We start from the raw sequence: 20,787 nt of genomic DNA on the forward strand, positions 1-20,787 counted from the left end.
CAGTAAAATGTGACCAGCACTGGCCTGGGTACAAAAAAAAACGCAATCTGAAGCATGTGTCTGAAACGTTCTGACTTAGAGATCAATGATTTACTGAATCGGGTCCAGAGGTTGCTGCTTTTGTTTTCCCGGTTTTCTGGTGCTTCTCCCCCTCTTTCCATCAATGGAGGCTCTGGCTGGGGGAGGGGAGAATGATGAGAAAGAGGAATTAAGTTCAGTGAGCAAGCCTCAGGGGAGGGAGGTACAGATGTGTAAGGGAGGAGGAAACACTTTCATTCCCATTTGGATATATTCTGGACAATTCTGTTCACCGTGTTAATTACCACATTGTCTAATAGCTGCTCCCAGGAGGCCTCCTTATAAACCAGCTGTTTCTTATTCTCTGTCTGCTCCACCCTCCCATTTCTTCTTTCATTCATTTCTCATCAGATCACCGCCCAGTGATTTAGAAAGTGAAACCAAGGCCATCTCAGAATTGGAATATATATTAACTTGTACTTACTATTTTCTTAAGGAAGTGAAAAGAGCCTCAGATTAGAATAGGCCAGCTTTGTGACGAAAGAAAATGGAATCTTTATTGCCTTGGGATTTGTTTAACTGACAAGATCTTTTTTTTAAAATACCCATCCCCATAGAGTGTCTTTTTCCTCATACTGAGAATGAGATGTGGCTGCACACTCATCTCTGTACCTGTGTGTTTATGTGTAGTCTTGTCAGATAGGACTTTCCAGATGCCTGTGCAGGGGTGTGTGGAAAGGGCCACCGCTGGGAGTGAGAACACCTGGGTCCCGTGTGGCACGTCACCTTGCTCTGCTGGGCCTCAATGTTCTCACTTCTATAATAAGGGAGTTTGACAGTTGAGGTTGCAAATTCAAATGCCTATAGGAGCCAGGGAGGAAACATAAAAGGACTAAGGGCAGCCCCTATTCTGCTCTCCTCTCCCTGTTAACCTTGGGAATGTGGGTCCAGTGTTGCCAGATGTCAAGGGAAGCAAAAAAAAAAATCTGGATTTTTGTTTGTAATTTCACAATTTTTGAATGTTGAAAAGCAATACAACTTTTTGTTGTTGTATTTTTTTTGCAGAATTTGGAAACCACACAAAACACTCCTGAGGCCATAGTTCACCTGGGGCCAGCCAGGTAATGACCCCTAGACTAAGTGATGTCCCAGGACTCTTTTAGAATTTGAATTCTACCCCTTTAATGAATCTGTTGCTTTTTGTGTAGTCATCTCTGTGTCTCCAGTTTATTCTTTCAGTAAATATTTGAGTGCTCATTATAAGCTAGAAACCGCAGTTGGTTAAGAAAAAGAACGAAACTGCCTGGCCCGTGTTGCTCAGTGGTTGAGTGTCAACCTATGAACCAGGAGGTAACGGTTCTTCGGTTCCCGGTCAGGGTTCAGTCCCCAGCGAGGAGCGCGCGGGAGGCAGCCGATCGGTGATTCTCTCTCATCATTGATGTTTCTACCTCTCTCTTCCTCTCCCTTCCTCTTTAAAAGAAAATAAAACTATTTGTCTAATAAAACTATTTTCTTTTAAAGAATGAGATGGAGTTTCTACTCTTAGGTGAACAAAGAGCTAAGTGAGATGCCCCAATAAATAATAAGGCTTCCTGAAAAAAATTGGACTTGTAGAAAAGCCTAAGGAAAGGCAGATCAGATTCTTTACCGAGACACATAATCTTTGTGATTTTTGGTAGTTTCATCTGTGAATTAGGAAGAATAATACCTCCCATCAAGCCTATGTGAAGATTAGAATTCTATCTATAAAGTACCAGGCATATAGTAAGTGCTCAATAAATAATGGCACCTAGCACTATTACTTTTATTATTAAATTATAAACTCTTTGGAGTTAGGGGTTGGGTCTGATTACAATTGTGCAGTGGCAATGTGTAACTTGTAAGCAGCAAGCAGGTTGTGTTCTCAAAGTGTATGCCTCAGAGTTTGTTTCCCATGGAGACGGCATCTGTTGGTTACTTCCCCAAGGCAAATCTGGAAAAGCCTATGTAAACTATAGGATGGTCTAAATGTTGCACAATTGCAATTTTTTGAAAAATAAAAAAAGCAGCACTGATGGGGAGGCAAGTACAACTGAAGAACTCTTTCGGGTTCCTTTTTTTTTTTTTTTGACAAATGATGTTACAAAGCTTTTTGCTTGTTATGAGTGGTGCTTGACATTCCAAGACAGGTTTATTTAGAAGACCAAGATCAAGAGTCGCATACTTGATGATCCTGAAGGGGGCTTCTGGGGAAGTTCAAGGGCCTTTAGGATGGATGATTTTAGGGTTTTAATTTGTCTAATTGCACTGAAAAAGGTATTCCTTTTCCTTGAGCCAATTATCTCTGACATTGTTTTCATACTTATCTTTTAAGTACCATCTTTAGGTTGATGACTCTCAAGTTTACATCTTTAGGCCTCATTTTTTATATTCAGCTCTCAGCTTGGCGTCTCTACTCAGAGATCTCATCGACGTCTTGGACTTAACATGGTCAAAACAGAACTCTTGACCCAAATTTAACTCCTTTCAAGCCTTTCCTAGATCAGTAAAGGACACTGCCATACACTGGTTGCTCAGGTCAAACCCTGGGAAATAGTCTTATTTTTTTCTTATTCCCATCATACCCCACATCTAATCCCTCAAGTAGCCCTGTGTACTTAGGCACCAATATTCCACGGCATTATATGCAAAACGTGATCACTTCTCACCATGTGCATACTCTCTCTGGTAGAGACTTCTAGTTCTCCCTCTTTCCCTCAAAAAAAAAAAAAAAAATGGAACCTCTTATTTCTAGCTGAGTGCAAAATAGGCCAATCCCCCTTAAACTGTTTATGGATACATGGCTAAGTTCTGGCCAATGCAATATAATATAATATAATATGGCAGCTTCTAAGAACCATCCTTAAAAGATAATTGGCATATACCCTTTGCCTCCCCCCACCTTCTATTCATTCTGCCAGCTGGAATGTGATGTGATGGCTGGAGCTGGAGCAGCCATCTAAGATCATGAGGTAACCTTGGAAATGGAGGCTGTGCACAGCAGAGCATCAAAATAGGAGGAGCCTGGATCTCTGAGGACTTCATGGAGCAGAATGGCCATAGCTGACCTGGATTACTTGCTTCTGGACTTCTATTTGTGAGAGAAAGAAACTTTTATCTTATTTAAGCCACTGTTATTTTGGATCCTGTTACCAACTAAATTCCAAATAATAGACTATTCTAGCTAAAGCAGCCCTCTTTCTTTCTTTTTTTTTTTTAAAATATATTTTTATTGATTTCAGAGAGGAAGGGAGAGGGAGAGAAAGATAGAAACATCAATGATGAAAGGGAATCATTGATTGGCTGCCTCCTGCACGCACCCTACTGGGGATCAAGCCCACAACTTGGTAGGTGCCCTTGACCAGAATCAAACCCAAGACCCTTCAGTCTGCAGGCCAACTCTCTATCCACTGACCCAAACCAGCTAGGGCAAGCATCCCTCTTTCTTCAAAGCACTTAGTACCTGAAATTACCCTATATATTTACTTATGCTTTTGTTTATGTTTTTATTATGTGTCTTCCCCCCTTTGGAATGTAAACTCCTTGAGGCCAGGGATTATCTGATGTTCACTGCTGTACTCCTATTCCCCGGAGATGTGCATGGCACATAATAAGTGCTTAATAAATATTTTTGAAATGAAATTGATGAACACTTGTTATGTGCCAGGGAGGGAAGATAGATGATTAATACATGTTTCCTGAGAAGCTTACTGTCTAGTGGAAACTGACTCTCTAGTTAAAATAGCAGTCATCCTCATTGAATTCATCTAGAACAGTGGTTCTCAGCCAGGGGCAGAGTTGCTCCCCAAGAGGCATTTGTCAATACAGTGGGGCCTTGACTCACGAGTTTAATTCGTTCGGAGACTGAGCTCGTTAAGGAGCTCGTTAACTCAAATTACTCTATCAACTCAATGCAAAAAATCGACCGAGAGACAGCTGGTATCTCAAAAAACTCGTTAGTCGGGACACTCGTAAGTCAAGGCCCCACTGTATCTAGAAATATTTTTAAAGTATATTTTTTTATTGATTTCAGAGAAGAAGGGAGAGTCAGAGAGAGGTAGAAATATCAATGATGAGAAATGATGGGAGAGAATCATTGATTGGCTGCCTCTTGCACACCCCCTACTGGGCATTGAGCTTGCAACCTGGGCATGTGCCCTGACTGGGAATCAAACCATGACCTCCTGGTTCATAGGTTGATGCTCAACCACTTAGCCCCACTGGCCGGTCTAGAAACATTTTTGACTACTGCAATCTGGGGGATGCTACTGGTGTCCAGTGAGTAGAGGCCAGGAATGCTACAAAACGCCTACAAGGCACAAGACAGTCCCCACAACAGAGAATTATTCAGGCCCAAATGCCACAGTGTGGAGGTTGAGAAATCCTGACCTAATGAAGGGAGAAAGCTGCTTGGCCTATATGAGAGTAAACGTCATGGAGTATGGGGACACGTGCTGTGTGGCCTCTACGATGGCATCAGCAAGAATATGGCATTAAGTCCCAAGTGGAGGTCTGCTGAGTTGTCCAAATTCTACTAAGCTTCCCATTGAGAGGCCAACCCCAACCATTAACCTTACGTGGCACAGGGCCCATGCTTTGAGGACAACGTGAAAAATTATGTCCAGAACTCTAGAAACCAAGCTAGAGAAGCTCTTTGAGTGGTATCATCATTAATATAAAGAGCCCCAACGTGAACTTTCACTTTGCCTGGTTTCCTCGGGAAGGCTGAGAGCGCTCCGAGGCTGCACTGCTCTCTGCTGTAATAAATCTCTTCTCTATATTTACAGCCCTCCTGCAAAATGTAGTTTTCTCTTGCAAGTAAACAAATGATAGATGAGGGCAGTCTAGGGACAGGAGATTATGGAGGTGAGCCACTTCATGTTTTAACTTCTTTTTTAGCCTTCCAATATCTTAGACACTGATACGCTTGGTGACTTTGGGCAGGATGCTTAATTTCCTCGAGCCTCAGTTTCCTCATCAGCAAACTCAGGGAGTTGGATCAGGCTGTGGCTGAGTTGCCTTTCACTCTAAATAATTATAATGATTCATCGCTCACGGGTTACCATCAGATAATTGATGGCAATAAATGCCTGGGTTTGAAGAAATAAATTTGAAAATAAAGGAAAGACTACAATGATTCCTAGCATCAATGTACCCCCTCCCCATTTTCAAAAATAAAACAAGCATTAATCTTTGGAACAGTATTTACTAAGATATGTTTCTTAGAACATAGCTCCTAAGATATGAAAGTGGGACTCCATGTTGAAAAAATTGGGGAGCACACTAGATCCCTTTCTCAGAGAGTAACAATAAATCATTTTAACTTTTTATAAACCTGATGTTTCTCATTTATTTGAATAGAGAATCCATTTTTTTATTGGATATTTATTAATATCCTACAGAACCAGTGTTCCTTGAAACTCACTCTTGGACACCCTGCCTTGATATATATAATGACATTACTCATTAGGAACATGGAATTACCCACATCCCTGATATCAGGCAATGACAACATACTTGGACACATTATTGATAATATCTACTTATCAGCCTTATTTTATTGTTACATAGCCTGTGATGCAGAGAGAAAAATTTAAATGTGTGCCTCTTTGCTAAATTACTCTGTCAATCCTACCCACTAAGTGACTCTATTAAAAGGATGGCAAATAGGTTTGTTTTTTGTCTCATGGCAACTTTGATCAATGGGTAGTAGCTGCCTGGAGCTCTGTATTGAAATTGATAATAAGACCTTCAATGGGCTTGGAGGAAAAATATGCTGTGATTGATTCCTAAGTTCTGTCATGGGCATAGTGTTGTGATTGATTATTGATATCAGATGTGGTGGTAGACTAGCCAGAATGTATAGGATGCTTATTGTGTGTTTCCTCACCCCAAATCAGAGACTTCTTACAAACTACCCACATTGGTTTGCTTGGGGAATTAAGAACTAGTAATACATGTAAGTGCCTTAAATGAGTGGTTAAGTTAATCCTATAGGGTTAGAAAAGGGGGAGTTTAGGTATGAAGGTAAAGATAAACTTTATGGAAGAGTTGACTTGGGCCTTGAAGGGTAGGAAGGTTAGGTCTTGTAAGGAGACCCTGGTTCATAATTGTCAGCAGAGACTGTGAATGAGCTGCCAGTGCCTCAGGAACAGCTTGTAGCTCTGGAGCTGCCCAGACACAATGTAGGCATCACGCACACAAAGAGAAACAGGTGACATTGATTTTAATATATTTTATTTAACTCAATATATCCAAATATTATCACCTCATATCATCAGTATAAAATTTGTCAATTTTGTCTTTACACTCTATGTTTGGTAATAAGTCTGACAGTTGGTGTATATTTTATTACAGCATATCTTGATGGGAACCAGCCACACTTTAGGTGCTCAGTAGCCACAGTGGCTAGTAGCTACCATATGGGATAATGTCAGTCTAAACTGCAACTCTTGTTCATAAAGTTTAAATACAGTTAATGAGGTTTTCAGCAGTTTTTCCAAACTCTATTCTGTGAACAAACTTGTACTAGCAATAATTTTTAATCTAAAAATTATTTCTATAAATAACATGTAAGAAAAAATATTAATTCATTATTTAAAAATAATTTTAAAATATTGTTATTGGGACGGAAAGGGGGCCAGGGTGGGGGACCCGCGAGTGCAGCCCGGCGACCGTCACTGCCTCTCCCCGAACCCCACCGGGGCCTCTGGGCCTTGGGCTGGGACAAGGGGCAGGGGGTGGATGGTGGCGGACGCGGCCCCTTTCCCAGGGCGGCTGAGGGCCCGCTCTCTACCCATTTTTTCCCCCCCGAAAATCCCGGTCGACCAGCACTCCCCAAAAGGGGCGGCCGCGGGAGATGGTTGCTTGGTGGAGGGGGTCGACCAGATGTCCGGGCCGGACTTAGTCTCTGGCTGCTGATCAGAGTAATTGGGTTGACCTGGGGTGGGGGCGGGGCCGAAGAGCAAATAAATGACAGAATACTTTAAAAATATATATATTGTTATTGTTTCCTGTTATCATTAGGAAGGCAGTTATTAAGTAGAGAATAGTAATAGCTCCTATGACTTGTACTCTCTCTCCCTTTACCATTTTTCCCATTGTGGCAAAAAATCTATATATATAAAAAGGCAGCGACCCAAACACCATAACGACCGGTCACTATGACGCCCACTGCGGCTGCAAACCTGTCCAATGGGAGGGGGGTGGGGGGGTGCGGCCAGCCAGCCAACTCCCCTGTGGCCCTTCCCCCCTGCCAGCCCCACTCCTGATCGCCCCCTCTACCCCAATAGGGGGCGGAGCAGACCAGCCAACCTCCTGCAGCCCCTCCCCCTGCCCGGCCCCACCCTTGATCAGCCCCCCCAACTCTGATCAGGGGCAGGACCTGCTGGCCAACAATCCATGGCCCCTCCCCCAGGCCACTGGCCCCTAATCGACCCCCCCATCCCATTTGAGGGCAGGGCTGGCCAGCCCACCACCCACAGCCCCTCCCCACAGCCGGCCCCACCCCTGATCAGCCCCCACCACCTTGATCGGCCCATGGCCCCTCCCCACAGCCAGCCCCTCCCCTGGCCGCTGACCCCAGATCAGCACCCCCACTCCATTCGGAGGCGGGGTGGCTGGCCCACCATCCATAGCCCCTCCCCACAGCCAACCCCGCCCTCGATCACCCCCCACCCCAGTTGGGGGTGGGGCCTGCTGGCCAATCACCTGCGGCCCCTCCCCCTATCCAGCCTGGCCCTAATTTGGGTCCTGATCCAGCGGGTCAGCTAGCCAACCTCCCGCCATCTCCTCCTCCTGACAGGCCCAGCCTCGATCTGCTCTAATTGGGGCCGGGCCGGCCGGACCCCACCTGTGCACGAATTCATGCACTGGGCCTCTAGTACATAATACAAAATTTATCATTTATGTATACAATTCAGTGGCACTAAGTACTTTCATGTGTTGTGCTACTAACACCACCATCCATCTCCAGAACTTTGTCCTCCTCCCAAACTGAAACTCTGTACCAGTTAAACAATAACTCCCCTCCAGTGGTTCTCAACCTGTGGGTCTCGACCCTTTCACAGGGGTCATCTAAGACCATCGGAAAACACATAGATAATTACATATTGTTTTTGTGATTAATCACTATGCTTTAATTATGTTTAATTATGTTCAATTTGTAACAATGAAATTGGGGGTCACCACAACATAAGGAACTGTATTAAAGGGTCGCAGCATTAGGAAGGTTGAGAACCACTGCCTAGGCCCTGGCAACCACCATTTTACTTTGTCTCTATGAATTTGACTACTCTAGGTTCCTCCTATAAGTGGAATCATACAGTATTTGTTCTTTATTATATGACTTATTTCACTTAGCATAATATCCTGAATGTTCATCTATATTATAACATACTATATCTCAGAATTTCCTTCCTTTTTAAGGCTGTATGATATTCCATTATATGGGTATGTCACATTTTGTTTACCCAAACATCCATTTTTGGATACTTGGGTTGCTTCCATCTTTGGGCTTTGAATAATGCTGTTATGAACATGGGTATAAATATCTGCTGGAGTCCTTGCTTTCAATTCTTTTATCCCCAGAAATGGAATTCTAAATCATATGGTAATTCTATTTTTTAACCTTTTGAGGAATTTCCATAGTTTCTACACCATTTTACATGCCTACCAGAATGCACAAGGGTTCTAATTGCTCCACAAGCTCACCAACTCTTATTTTCTGTTTATTTATTTGCCTGTTCATTTATAATGGCTGTTCTAATGCATATAAAGTGGTGTCTTGGAAACCAAGATGGCGGCATAGGTAAACACCGGAGTTTGCTGCCTCGAACAACCACTTCAAAAATACAACTAAAAGACAGAACGGACATCAACCAGAACCACAGGAAGGCTGGCTGAGGAGAGACTCTTCAACTAGAAGGAAAAACAACAGCATTACGAGGCTCAGAGGAGGCGCAGTGTGGAAAATTTAAAGGTATGGTGGTGCAGCGGTGCGCGCGCAAAGCGGGCTGGTGGCTGAGGGCGCGGTTGTCGTTTTCAATCAGGAGTGAGTCTCAGACTCTGGGCTACAGATCTGGGCGAGTCTCTAGGGACCCAGACTCAAACGGGAGAAGCAGGACTGTCTGGCTACGGTCCCTCCGAGGTTTGCAGCGGTCGCTGGGACAGAGAGGCAGAGCCCCTGGGGACGGACTGAGAGCAGCCATAGCTGCTCCCTCCCCCCGCCCTGTTGAGCCCGGCCCGCCCAAGCCCTGCGCAGAGCCATTTGCCGATCGCCTCAGGCAAAGGCTGGATTAGCGCCTCCCCAGAGGACTGAAGTTTTCCACACAGCTGATTCCTACAGCCAGTCGGCCTGGTGGTCAAATCCCTCTAGTGTTAACTACAACAATTAAGGCTTGGCTAGAACAAGACTGTGCACAAAGACCACAAGGGGGTGCACCAAGAAAGCATAAAAGATGCGGAGACAAAAAAACATGACAGAAATGGAGGATATGGAGCTAAAAATCGCAATTTTGAGGGCTTGCTATAAACTTGAGCAGAGCCTCACGAAAACTAATGAGACCCTCAATGCTACGATAAAGAAATTAGAAAGTAAGCATACACGGACTGAAATAAAGAATATTATACCCAATAGCAGACCAGAGGAGCACAAGAATCAAACCAAAGATTTGACAAAAAACACCCAACTGGAAAAGCAAAATGAAAAAAGAATCCGAAAGTGTGAAGATAGTGTAAGGAGCCTCTGGGACAGTTTCAAGCGGAACAATATCAGAATTATTGGGGTGCCAGAAGATGAGAGACAGCAAGATATTGAAAACCTATTTCAAGAAATAATGGCAGAAAACTTCCCCCACCTGGTGAAAGAAATGGACTTACAGGTCCAAGAAGCGCAGAGAACCCCAAACAAAAGGAATCCAAAGAGGACCACACCAAGACACATCATAATTAAAATGCCAAGAGCAAAAGACAAAGAGAGAATCTTAAAAGCAGCAAGAGAGACTCAATTACCTACAAGGGAATACCCATACGACTGTCAGCTGATTTCTCAACAGAAACTTTGCAGGCCAGAAGGGAATGGCAAGAAATATTCAAAGTGCTGAATACCAAGAACCTACAACCAAGATTACTTTATCCAGCAAAGCTATCATTCAGAATTGAAGGTCAGATAAAGAGCTTCACAGACAAGGAAAAGCTAAAGGAGTTCATCACCACTAAACCAGTATTATACGAAATACTGAAAGATATCCTTTAAGAAGAGGAAGAAGAAAAAGGTAAAGATACAAATTGTGAACAACAAACATGCATCTAACAACAAGTGAATCTAAGAATCAAGTGAATAAATAATCTGATGTACAGAATGAACTGGTGATTATAATGAATCAGGGACATAGAAAGGGAATGGACAGACTATTCTTGGGGGGGAAAGGGGAATGGGAGATTCAGGAAGAGACTGGACAATAATCGTGCATCTATGGATGAGGACAGTGGGTGGGGAGTGAGGGCGGAGGGTGGGGCGGGAACTGGAAGGAGGGTAGTTATGGGGGGGGGAAGAGGAACAAATGTAATCTGAACAATAAAAATTTAATAAAAAAAAAATAAAGTGGTGTCTTATTATGATTTTTATTTGCATTTCCTTAATGATTGGTAATGCTAAGCATCTTTTCATGTGCTTATTGTACATTTGTGTATCTTCTTTGGAGAAATGTCTATTCAAGTCCTTTGTCCATTTTTTAAAAAATATATTTTATTGATTTTTTTACAGAGAGGAAGGGAGAAGGATAGAGAGTTAGAAACATCAATGAGAGAGAAACATCAATTCAGCTGCCTCCTGCACACTCCCTACTGGGGATGTGCCCGCAACCAAGGTACATGCCCTTGACCGGAATCGAACCTGGGACCCTTTAGTCTGCAGGCCAATGCTCTAGCCACTGAGCCAAACCGGTCAGGGCCCTTTGCCCATTTAAAAAAACAAACATGTTTTTATTGATTTTAAAGAGAGGGAGGGAGAGGGATAGAGAGATAGAAACATCAATGAGAAAAAAACATTGATTGGCTGCCTCCTGTACACCCCCCACTGAGGATGGAGCCTGTAACCCGGGCATGTTCCCTGATTGGGAATTGAACTGGGGACCTCTTGGTTCATGGGTTAATATTCAACCACTGAGCCACACTGGCTGGGCTTTTGCCCATTTTTCAATTGAGCTGTTTGTTTTGTTGTTGTTGAATTCTAAGAGTTCTTTGTATATTCTGGATATTAACCCCTTTCCTGGTATATGATTTGCAAATATTTTCTATCTTCTGTGGGTTGCCTTTTCACTTGTTGATAGTGTCCTTTGGTGTTCATAAGTTTGGTACATTAAAGGATGGTCAGAAAAATGTTCCTCCTCAGATGCCACTCAGGTGGTTTTCAGGTAGGGGGTATCTTTGATATCAGAAACCCAAGGTTCAAAACCAGTTTCTGCCACTTACCAGGTGGGTGGCAAGTAACTCGCTAAATTTCCTGAGTGCCATTTCTTCCTATGTGAAAATGAGGATTTGATAATATTTTCCTCCCAGAGTTTGAGGAATGGTGGTGGTTAGAAATTAAAATGTACATTAAATGTAATTAAAAATTTTCAGTAAGTAGTCATTATTATTTTAACAAAATGGTGGAAAAGGTGTTATCTGCTTTTAAATTGGGCAGCACAAGGCCAGGCTTTGTCATTTATTAGCTCTCTTCCATCCTGGTATTTGCTGTGAATAAACACTTCCCAAACACTTGCTGATAATTTGGGGATTAGGCTATTATTTTTCTACAATCCTATTATTTTCATATTTCTGTTTCCCTGACCTGAGGTGATGTCATACTCGGCCATCTGCTTCCCCTGCATCCAAAAGTCACCTCAAGTCTTTTTCCGAGAAGCTTCTTCCAGGGCCCAGCGGGGAGGGTCCCCTGAGAGATGGCATGCCTGGAGGGTGGTTCAAACACCATGCCAAGCGTTGTGACCTTCAAATAATTTTAGCATAAAAGACCTTCCAGAATAAGCCTTTATTTGCCTCCTTGGCATGGGGCAAAGTGATCATTTTAGTTATGACATATAGCAGATCACCAAAGAGGCCGGACATTCCTATTTTAGCAAGAAGCTCTGGAGGGAAATATTTACCTTTCCCTTACTTGGTGGGCTCTTCAACTCTTTAACTGTAATGAATTAAACTTGTGACACCTGATTGCTTTTAAGAATATGGGCTACCATTTGATAGATTGATTGTTGGCTAAAGTAAATTATAGGGGCAGCGTGGAGACAGGCGAGACAACTGCATGTGAGTTTAAACTTCAGCTCTATTATTTACTGGTTATGTCACCTTGGGCAAGTTGTGTCTTCTATAAGCCTCTACTTCATCATCTGTAAAATGGGAATAAGAGGAGCAACCAATTTTATGTGGTCAGTTCTAGGATTCAATTAGCAATGAGCTAGTTATATAAAGCCTCTTTGCACCATACCTGGCTAGTAACAAGAGCCCCATAAATAATAGCTACTGTTAATATGAATTGTATCATCATCATCATCATCATCAGATTTGGGTGACTTTCAAGTAGTGACAGCACATACTGAAGGCACACCCCTCCTTTACCTGGCTTTAACTTCACTATCCATACTTCCTCTTCCCACCCCCACCACACATTAATATCTTTTCTCTTCAGCCCAATCCTGGAGGGCCCTGACTTTCAGCAAGATGTTTAAGGAGCTGGAGTTGGGTAAGAACCCAGGGAAAGACACTAGAAGCCATAACTTAAAGTAGTCATGAGGACATAAAGGACAGCATAGGGAATATAGTCAATAATCCTTTATAATAAAAGCTTAACATGCAAATCGACTGAACGGGGATGACTAGTGGGGGGGGCGGGGCCAGGGAGCAGGTGGTGCCAGGCCAGCCAAGGCGCGTGCCAGCAGGCACAGGGAGGGGACCACGATGGGGGGGGAGGGGAGGCAGCAGCAACCAGCGGTGGCAGAGGGGTGATCACGGGGGGGAGGTGAGGGAGGGCAGGCCACTCACTGGCTGGCACTGTCCCCTGATCGGCCTGCCTGGTCGCCTCCCACAGAGGATGGCCAGACTGTGGCTTAGGCCCACTTCCTGTGGGGACCAGGCCTAAGCCATCAGTCGGATATCCCCTGAGGGCTCCTGGGCTGTGAGAGGGCACCCTCCTCCCCCATTACACAAATTTTTGTGCACCGGCCTCTAATGTTGTAATAACTATGTATGGTGCCAGGTGGGTACTGGAAATATCAGAACACTTTGTAAAGTGTGTGATTGTCTAACCACCACTGTATATCTGAAACTAATCTATAATAATAAAAGTGTAATATGCTAATTAGACCGGATGTCCTTCTAAGGCCGCAGTGGACAGGGGCTGAGGCAGAGGCAGCAGAGGCCCCGGCCGCAGCTGCAGCAGGCAGGGGCTGGGGCCAAGGCCCTTGCACAAATTTCGTGCATTGGGCCTCTAGTACAAAATAATATTGAATGAAAAATAATATTTTTAAGAAATGAGTTAAAAACCAAAGCTACATTCCTATATAAAAGCCAGACAGAAAGGAAGATGCACTCTCTCTGTCCAAACAGTGCTTGTCAGTTAGCATTCAAAGTAAAAAATCTGGTCCTGGCTGGGTAGCTCAGTTGGTTAGAGCATCTTCCTGATACACCAAGGTTTCGGGTTCGATCCCTGGTCATGGCACATACAAGAATCAACCAATGAATGCATAAATAAGTGGAACAACAAATCTGTTTCTCTCCCTCCCTCTGTCCCACCCCTTCTCTCTCTCTCTCTTCCTCTCAAATCAGTAAATTAAAATAAAACATTTATTTTTTTTTTTAAAAAGTAAAAAGTCTGACCTCCATAAAGACATTTATTAGGTAAAGGAAAGAGATATGCATTTGTTAAAAGATAACTACAAACAATACATGGCAATGACTTGCTGTTGGAGCTGTCATTTACATAATCTGCATTTTATTTACACAGTAGAGGCCTGGTGCACAAAAATTTGTGCACTTGGGGACTTCCTCAGCCCAGCCTATGCCCTCTTGCAGTGTGGGACCCCTCGGAGGATGTCCACCCCAGTGGGGACCCTCACCCCATGGAGGTTTGGCCAGCCTGGGTGAGGGGCTGATGGCTGTTTTCAGGCTGGTCACACCCCCTTTAGGGTGGGGGGTCCCCACTGGGGTGCCTGGCCAGTCTGGGTGAGGGGCTGAGGGCCGTTTTCAGGCTGGCCAAGCACCCTGGTGACATAAGCTCCCAGCCTCTCCTTTTTTTCTTTTTCTTTTATTCTGGGATTTATTTACCTTCTATAATTGAAACTTGGTTGCTTTCAGTGGAGCTCAGAGCCAGGCCATGGCAGGCAGGTAACCTTGGCTTCCTCTATCACTGGAGCAAGCAAGCCTCCTGCTGGCTCCAGCTCCATGGCTGCCGGCCGCCCGCCATCTTGGTTGGGTTAATTTGCATATAGTCGCTCTGATTGGCTGGTGGGTGTGGCTTTAGGCGTAGCGAAAGTATGGTCAATTTGCATGTTTGCCTTTTATTAGTATAGGATGTCCCTGATAGAGCTCTAATCTTGGGAAGCAAAGGAGGTGGCTTCTTTAGAACTGCCACACAAATACTTGGGCATCACCGAGGCCAAGCCTGGGGGAATCTCACCCCTCTTTTTCTCCACATTATAAGTCTCAAATAACTTTGGGCGTCATCACCCTCCTATTTTATTGTTTGGAGAATGCATGAGCTACTAGGCAGCACGTCTTGTGTCCTGATTCATAGAAGCTTGGCCCTTGCCTCAAGCTGAGGCAGCCTGAGTAGAAGTTTCAAATGTGTCATGAGGTTTCCCAGCCAAATTCCTCCAGCACCAGCTTGAAAACTGGCTATAAAAATAGCCCTTACCAAGGGAGCCTGACTGTGACAACGATTTCCTATCTAGGAGCAGGAATAAGAGGACTGCTGTTTTTCTTCTTTTTACATCTTCTGTAATGTCTCTCTGATGTGGATTTGCTTTTAAGATTGTGTTTTAAAGTCACTCTTGTACTCAAATCTCCTGTTGGAGGGTGAAGTTCCTCCATGCTTGGTGCCTAACTGGAGTTAATCCAGTGCCAGGCCTGGGGATTAAAGGGAACAAAAGAGAGAACGTTATCTTTTGTTTATTAGGATGTAAATTTGAATATTTATCTAGGAAATTTGGAAGATCTATCTGGGAAAATCCTGGTGGTTAAGGACTCTGGGTTCCAGGGTCCTTCAGAAGTTAAGAAAGGCTCAGGTCAACAACTCTCAGTGTTTGAGGCTCTGAGTATGTTAAAATTGTAAGAAATAAAAAAAATAAAAAAAATAAAAAAAATTGTAAGAAATAGCAGACAGGGCACAAAATTTATGGTATATTTTAAGAATTTTCCTTTTTACAATTGTGCACTTTTTAAAAAAATATATTTTATTGATTTTTTACAGAGAGGAAGGGAGAGGAATAGAGAGTTAGAAACAACGATCAGCTGCCTCCTGCACATCCCCTACTGGGGATGTGCTTGCAACCAAGGTATATGCCTTTGACTGGAATCGAACCTGGGACCCTTTAGTCCACAGGCCAATGCTCCATCCACTGAGCCAAACCAGCTAGGGCACAACTGAGCACTTTTAACACAAGGTGGGGAACTACAATGCAATATAATGATCTATTCACCAGGTAATAATATCTTTATTATGAAGCGTTCATGCAGAGCCTCCACAGGTGCGTGGGCCAGTAAGGGGACACTATTTTTAAAATCCAGACTTCTTTCCTGTCACCATGCCCCTGGGACTCTGCATAACCTCATTAGGCAATAATGCCAAAGGTCTAGATCTGAGGCCTTTGACGAATGTGAGGTCCGGACCAAATGTCCCTTCTGTCCCTGCCAATGACAGTCACTGCCTACTGCCAGCAGGTGACCTTGGGCAGGCTGCTCAGTACCTCCTGGCATCAGAGGTGCCCAGCTCATAGTGTGGTTTTGGAGAATTCCATGAAGTAGCCCACACAGATCATTTGGCTCAGTGCTTGGCATTAGTAAATGCTCAATAAATATTAGCTAGAGTTAGTCACTATTATTAGAGTTAAGACTCAATGCCTTGGCCAAAGTTTATTTAACTGGTTTATGTGGGTCAGTGCCACACCCTGGGAGTACTCATTCTTTGTCCATTCATTCAACACATATATACTGAGTGCCTAATTTTAGTTAAATTTTTTTTGTTTGTTTTATAACTATCACTTCTGTATTAGAAAACTAGCAATAATCAGGAAAAAAGTCACCCATGATTCCAGTTTTCACAGGACACCAATATTAGGTAAATTTAATATATTTTCTTCTAACCTTTTTTTTCTATGAAACTTCCCCCTCCCATTTTTAACTCAGTTGAGGTTCTAGCACACACTCATTTCTAAATCTCATGCTTTTCTTTTTAATAAGTTAACATAATATTTTCCTGATTTCATTAAAACTTCTTCATACATATAATTTTTAATGGTTGCATAAAATTCTAACTATGAATGTACTATCTCCTAATTAGTTTCCTATTGTTGGACTTTTCTTTCTATTAATAAGTAAAACTGAGATGAATACGTTTGTATTAATCTTAGTCTATGTTTTCATTCATTTCCTTTTCATTCTTCCAATTAACAATGATTTTTGAGTGCCTGCTCTGGGTCAGGTTGCTGTGCTATATACTGGGGATCAAAAGGATAGAGCTGGGACAGGTGTGGACTTTGCTTTCTCAGGCAGAGCCCATTTCCTAAGGGTGTGACAGATGAATGGGGTGGGAGGAACCTTGTACTTGCAGCTGGTGGTGAGTGTTACCAATGAAAGAAGTAGGGTGTGTAGCAGAGTCCCTGGAAAGGGTACTGGCCAGCTTTCTTGGGCTGGGAGGTCAGGGAAAACCTCTTAGAAGAATTAAGATGGGCCATGGAAAGCTGCCAGGAGCAGGGTGAGAAAGGGTTGGCACACACACAATCCTGAGAGTGAGTGCCTCCTTGAATTTGGCACCATAAGGACTTCACTCACTTTCACCCAGTCAAAATTAATGACAAAGACTTCAACCTGGACAGGAATTGGGAGGTCTAGGAGGAGGAGCTCACACACCCGTTTCAAAAGCACTACAGGAAGAACTCTTTGGTTATAACAGCACTGCCTCTGGCAACTTCCTCTTCCCCTCTACTAAAGAACTTCCTCTCCTTTGGTTTCCCAGGACTTGACTATGGCTTGCTAGAGCTAAGCATGCTGGATTGTAATCTACTACATGCCTTACCCCCTGAAAAAATCCTTTTTTGCTGAAGGAATATCTTGGCTGACTTTTTGTTGGCAGTCAACACAACTCTGATGGAAAAAATGTAGGAAAGGCATTATAGGCAGAGGGAACAGCAGTGCTAAAGCCCAGAGGCTCTGGCTTGGTGTGTTTCAGGAACAGAAAAGTGGTCCCTATGGAATGGAGTAGAGAAGTGCTAATGGAACCAGTGAAGCAGAACCACCAAAAGAAATGAAAAAATTTTTTTTTTAAATTTTGAGACTTGACCATATTTGATATATACATTTCAAAGTATACAAGTAGTTGCCATGGGAAAAACTGGGCTTTCAACTATTATTTTTTACTCAATGGTTTGGAATTGTCTTTGTAACCCACACTTGCTGGGATTTGAGGTTGGAGGAGGCACGGATATCCTTTTCAGTGCTTAGGGACTTGAAAGTGGTGTTTCTAAACCTTGAGTAGAATCCCCTGTGGAAGTCTTAAAAAATACTGATGCCTGGGCCCACCCAGTGGTCTGGGGTGCAGGCTAGGCATAGTGAAGATAAAATTGAGACCCACCTTTAGGATCCTGATCTGGATATGAGCTGCTGTGGAATATTTGCAATGTAAAAGGAACCAGCTTTTATAGGCTCTTGTAGGCTCTTAGTGGCGACAAGTCTGAATTTTATTCTAAGAAGAATGGAAAGCCATTGATGGGTTTAAAGTAGAATGGTAACATCTGATTTTTAATTTAAGAAAATCACTTTGGCTGCAGTGTGGCAAATTTTCTTAGGGTAGATTCCCAGAAGTGGAATTACTGGGGGAAAGGGTATTAACAATTTTAAGTCTTTGCATGCACACTGTTAAATTGCTTTCCAGGAAGTTGTGCCAAATGACACCTATCTTTGGTGTCCTTACACCACCCCTTTGCCAACACTGAGTGTTTTTAATGATTTCTGTGGGAGAAGTACAAAAAGCAATGATAAATAAGAAGCAATTGTTTGAGCAACCTGCCAGTAACTTTTTTTTTCTCCTTCATTGGTCAAATATCCAAATAACCACGTGTTTCACAGAAGTTATAGATCTGATATTTAGCTATCATTTATTGATTGCTTATTGTGTGGCAGGCACTGTGCAAAGAACTTTACAATCTCTATTAGTCCTTAAGGGATCAGCACTACTGTTATCATCTCCATTTTACAAATGAAAAACTGGGGCACTGTGAGAGTCAGGAGGTTGCTGACACTCCCTCAGTTTTTAAGTCCTTCACTTAAAAACTGAGGGGTTTTTAAGTAATTCCTCAAATTACTCTGCTGTTGTTTTATAATTTGGAAAGGTTAGAAGACTCCTAGAATTTTTCTCAGGGGTCTAAGGTTCTAGTTATTCGGCTGCAAATCATTTTAGAACATGAGTAATTGACATAATTTGTTCACTGTATCATTATTGCAATCAACTATTTAAGGAAGTAAACAAGCTTTATTGGCCACATCAACCATTTGCTCATGGGTCTGAGCAAAGAGGAGGGAAGCATCAACTCACCTGGTGCATACAAAGTAAAGGATCTGAGGAAAACAGGTCCAAGGACATTTGGAATTTAAAATTAAGAAAAGGCTTTGGGAGAGGGGGACATTGTAGTCAGAATGCAAGACAGGCTTGCAGGGTGGTGGAGAGAGGGCAAACCTAAATAGTTCAGTCATTTCTTATAATAAATCTATCTTTCTGACCCTTTCTTCCAGAGTTCTTTGAGGACAGGGATTAAGTCTTGACCACTGTCCATGTTCCCAACTACTTGGTTAACAGATGCTCAATAAATTTTGCTGAATGTTGAATGAAAGAATAAATCATGACTAGGCTGTACATTTAAACCATACATGAGGATAATGTATTCCTTATTGCTTATGTAATGAAACATTAACCACAAACATACAAAACCTTGTGGCAGGAATAACAGTCTCCCAGAGAGGACCACACTAATGAGGAGACCCTAATCTTGGGACTTGATTCAAGAGGGACTTTTTCTCTTCATAGAAGAACAGGGAAGAGGAAATAATAAATCAAGAAGGAAGGACACCTCTTGTAGGACCTTTTTTTTACAACTAATAGGACCCTTCTTCATATCCTCCCCTTAGCAAGAAGGAGGTGGGCAAATGTGGAGGTAGGAGGGCAAATTTTAGGATGGAGTTGTACCTGTGGAACATATCCCTCTTAACTTGGGTGTATTATTACATTATTTTTTTACACATGTGGATGACGATGCTTGGGTCAGACCTAGGGGGAATTTCTGCATTGAGTCAGCTATCAGCTCCAGTTCAGAGCAGGAGTTTCTTTTCCCTTGAATGGGGAGATGGGTGTGGGGAGAGAGGGCTCCTTTGAAAATCTAACTTTCCATCCTTTAGAATCAGCAGAATCATAGTTTAGTGAGGGGCTGGGGGGATAAGCAAATTGAAATGTGGAGTACCAACATTTCATAATCTTCAAGTACTTTTGGTAATAATTTTAAATCACACAAAGACTTTTCCTTGCAGCATAAAACAATAGATTAAGATCCTCTGGACAGATAAGGTTAAGACCCTTTGACTATTCTTCCAAAGGTAACTCCTCAGTTACCTGTTTGATGTGAATCTTTTTTTTTTTTAAATCCTATATGAGCGTTTATTCCAATACTGCTGGAAGTATGGGAGAGCAGCAGGTCATCCACAAAAATCTGCCCTGCAGCCCCCCATAAGCCAGCTGCTTTTATAGGGTAAGACAAAGATTACATGGGGAAGTAAGGATTGACGTGAATCTTATCCACCTTTACTCTCTGAATCTGCAACCACATTAGGTGCTTTAGTAAAGAAAGTCTTTTGGGGAGACTGTGGGAGGGGTTGGGGAGGGAGAGTTTGACCCTCTTTAGCCAAACCCTTTCTGGTGGCGGAGGTGGGCAAGTGCTAGGGTGAGAGGATGTCAAAGCACAGTTCATGTTGTGAGGACAGGGGTTGGTGGTTAATCCCCTTTCTCCCTCCATTTAGTTTAGTACTTACCAAAGTGAAGAAATGGTCAAGGTGTCAGGCCTCCAGGGCACACTTCAGGTGGGGGTTGGATAGGTGGATCTCCACGCCCTTTCTTTTTTATTATTTTTACTTTTCACCGGACAGGGTGGGGAAGGTGAGCGCGCGCGGGCACCCCAGGTCTCGGATTGGATGCCTGTTGACCGCTGACAGTGGGGCTCTCGAGGGTCAGGTGCCTTCCGGGGCGTGCTGGGAGGGGGTGCGTGCAGGGGTGGCAGACATGCCCTCTCCCAGGAGCCCAAGCTGCGGGCCCAGGGACCTTGGCGAGGTTCGCGGGGAGTGGAGGCGTGCCCCGGGCGCCGGAGGGCGGCCCTCTAGCCCCGCCCACCAGGCCCCGCCCCACCCTCCAGGCCCCGCCCCTGTGCCCTGGCTGGGCGGGCGCCCGCCCCGCCTCCCGCTCCCAGCATGCCGTGCGGCAGCGGCGGGCGGAGTCGGGAG

At 43.6% G+C, this 20,787-nt stretch overlaps 1 protein-coding gene and 1 long non-coding RNA gene across 3 annotated transcripts in view; one reads left to right on the plus strand and one right to left on the minus strand.

Annotated features, from left to right (window-relative positions):
* The window catches only part of SMG1 (SMG1 nonsense mediated mRNA decay associated PI3K related kinase), a 153,715-nt gene that overhangs the window by 21,736 nt on the left and 111,192 nt on the right, over nt 1-20,787 (plus strand). Inside the window, exon 4 of the mRNA XM_070412908.1 lies at nt 1,084-1,139. Within this exon, the coding sequence (XP_070269009.1) occupies nt 1,084-1,139 (56 nt within the window). The remainder of the gene's footprint in view (nt 1-1,083; nt 1,140-20,787) is intronic.
* On the minus strand, nt 67-20,608 carry LOC139009020 (uncharacterized). 2 transcript variants are annotated; one of them, XR_011471245.1, is made up of 3 exons: nt 20,323-20,608; nt 17,879-17,989; nt 67-176 (listed from the first exon to the last, which is right to left on the minus strand). It is a non-coding gene; the product is annotated as an uncharacterized lncRNA (long non-coding RNA). The 2 variants fall into 2 exon arrangements; XR_011471244.1 differs by lacking the exon at nt 67-176 and adding an exon at nt 13,997-15,156.

Source organism: Myotis yumanensis, unplaced genomic scaffold (genome assembly GCF_028538775.1).
Source record: "Myotis yumanensis isolate MYYU_CA2020_CCGP unplaced genomic scaffold, mMyoYum1.0.hap1 SCAF_4, whole genome shotgun sequence".
NCBI lineage: Eukaryota > Metazoa > Chordata > Mammalia > Chiroptera > Vespertilionidae > Myotis > Myotis yumanensis.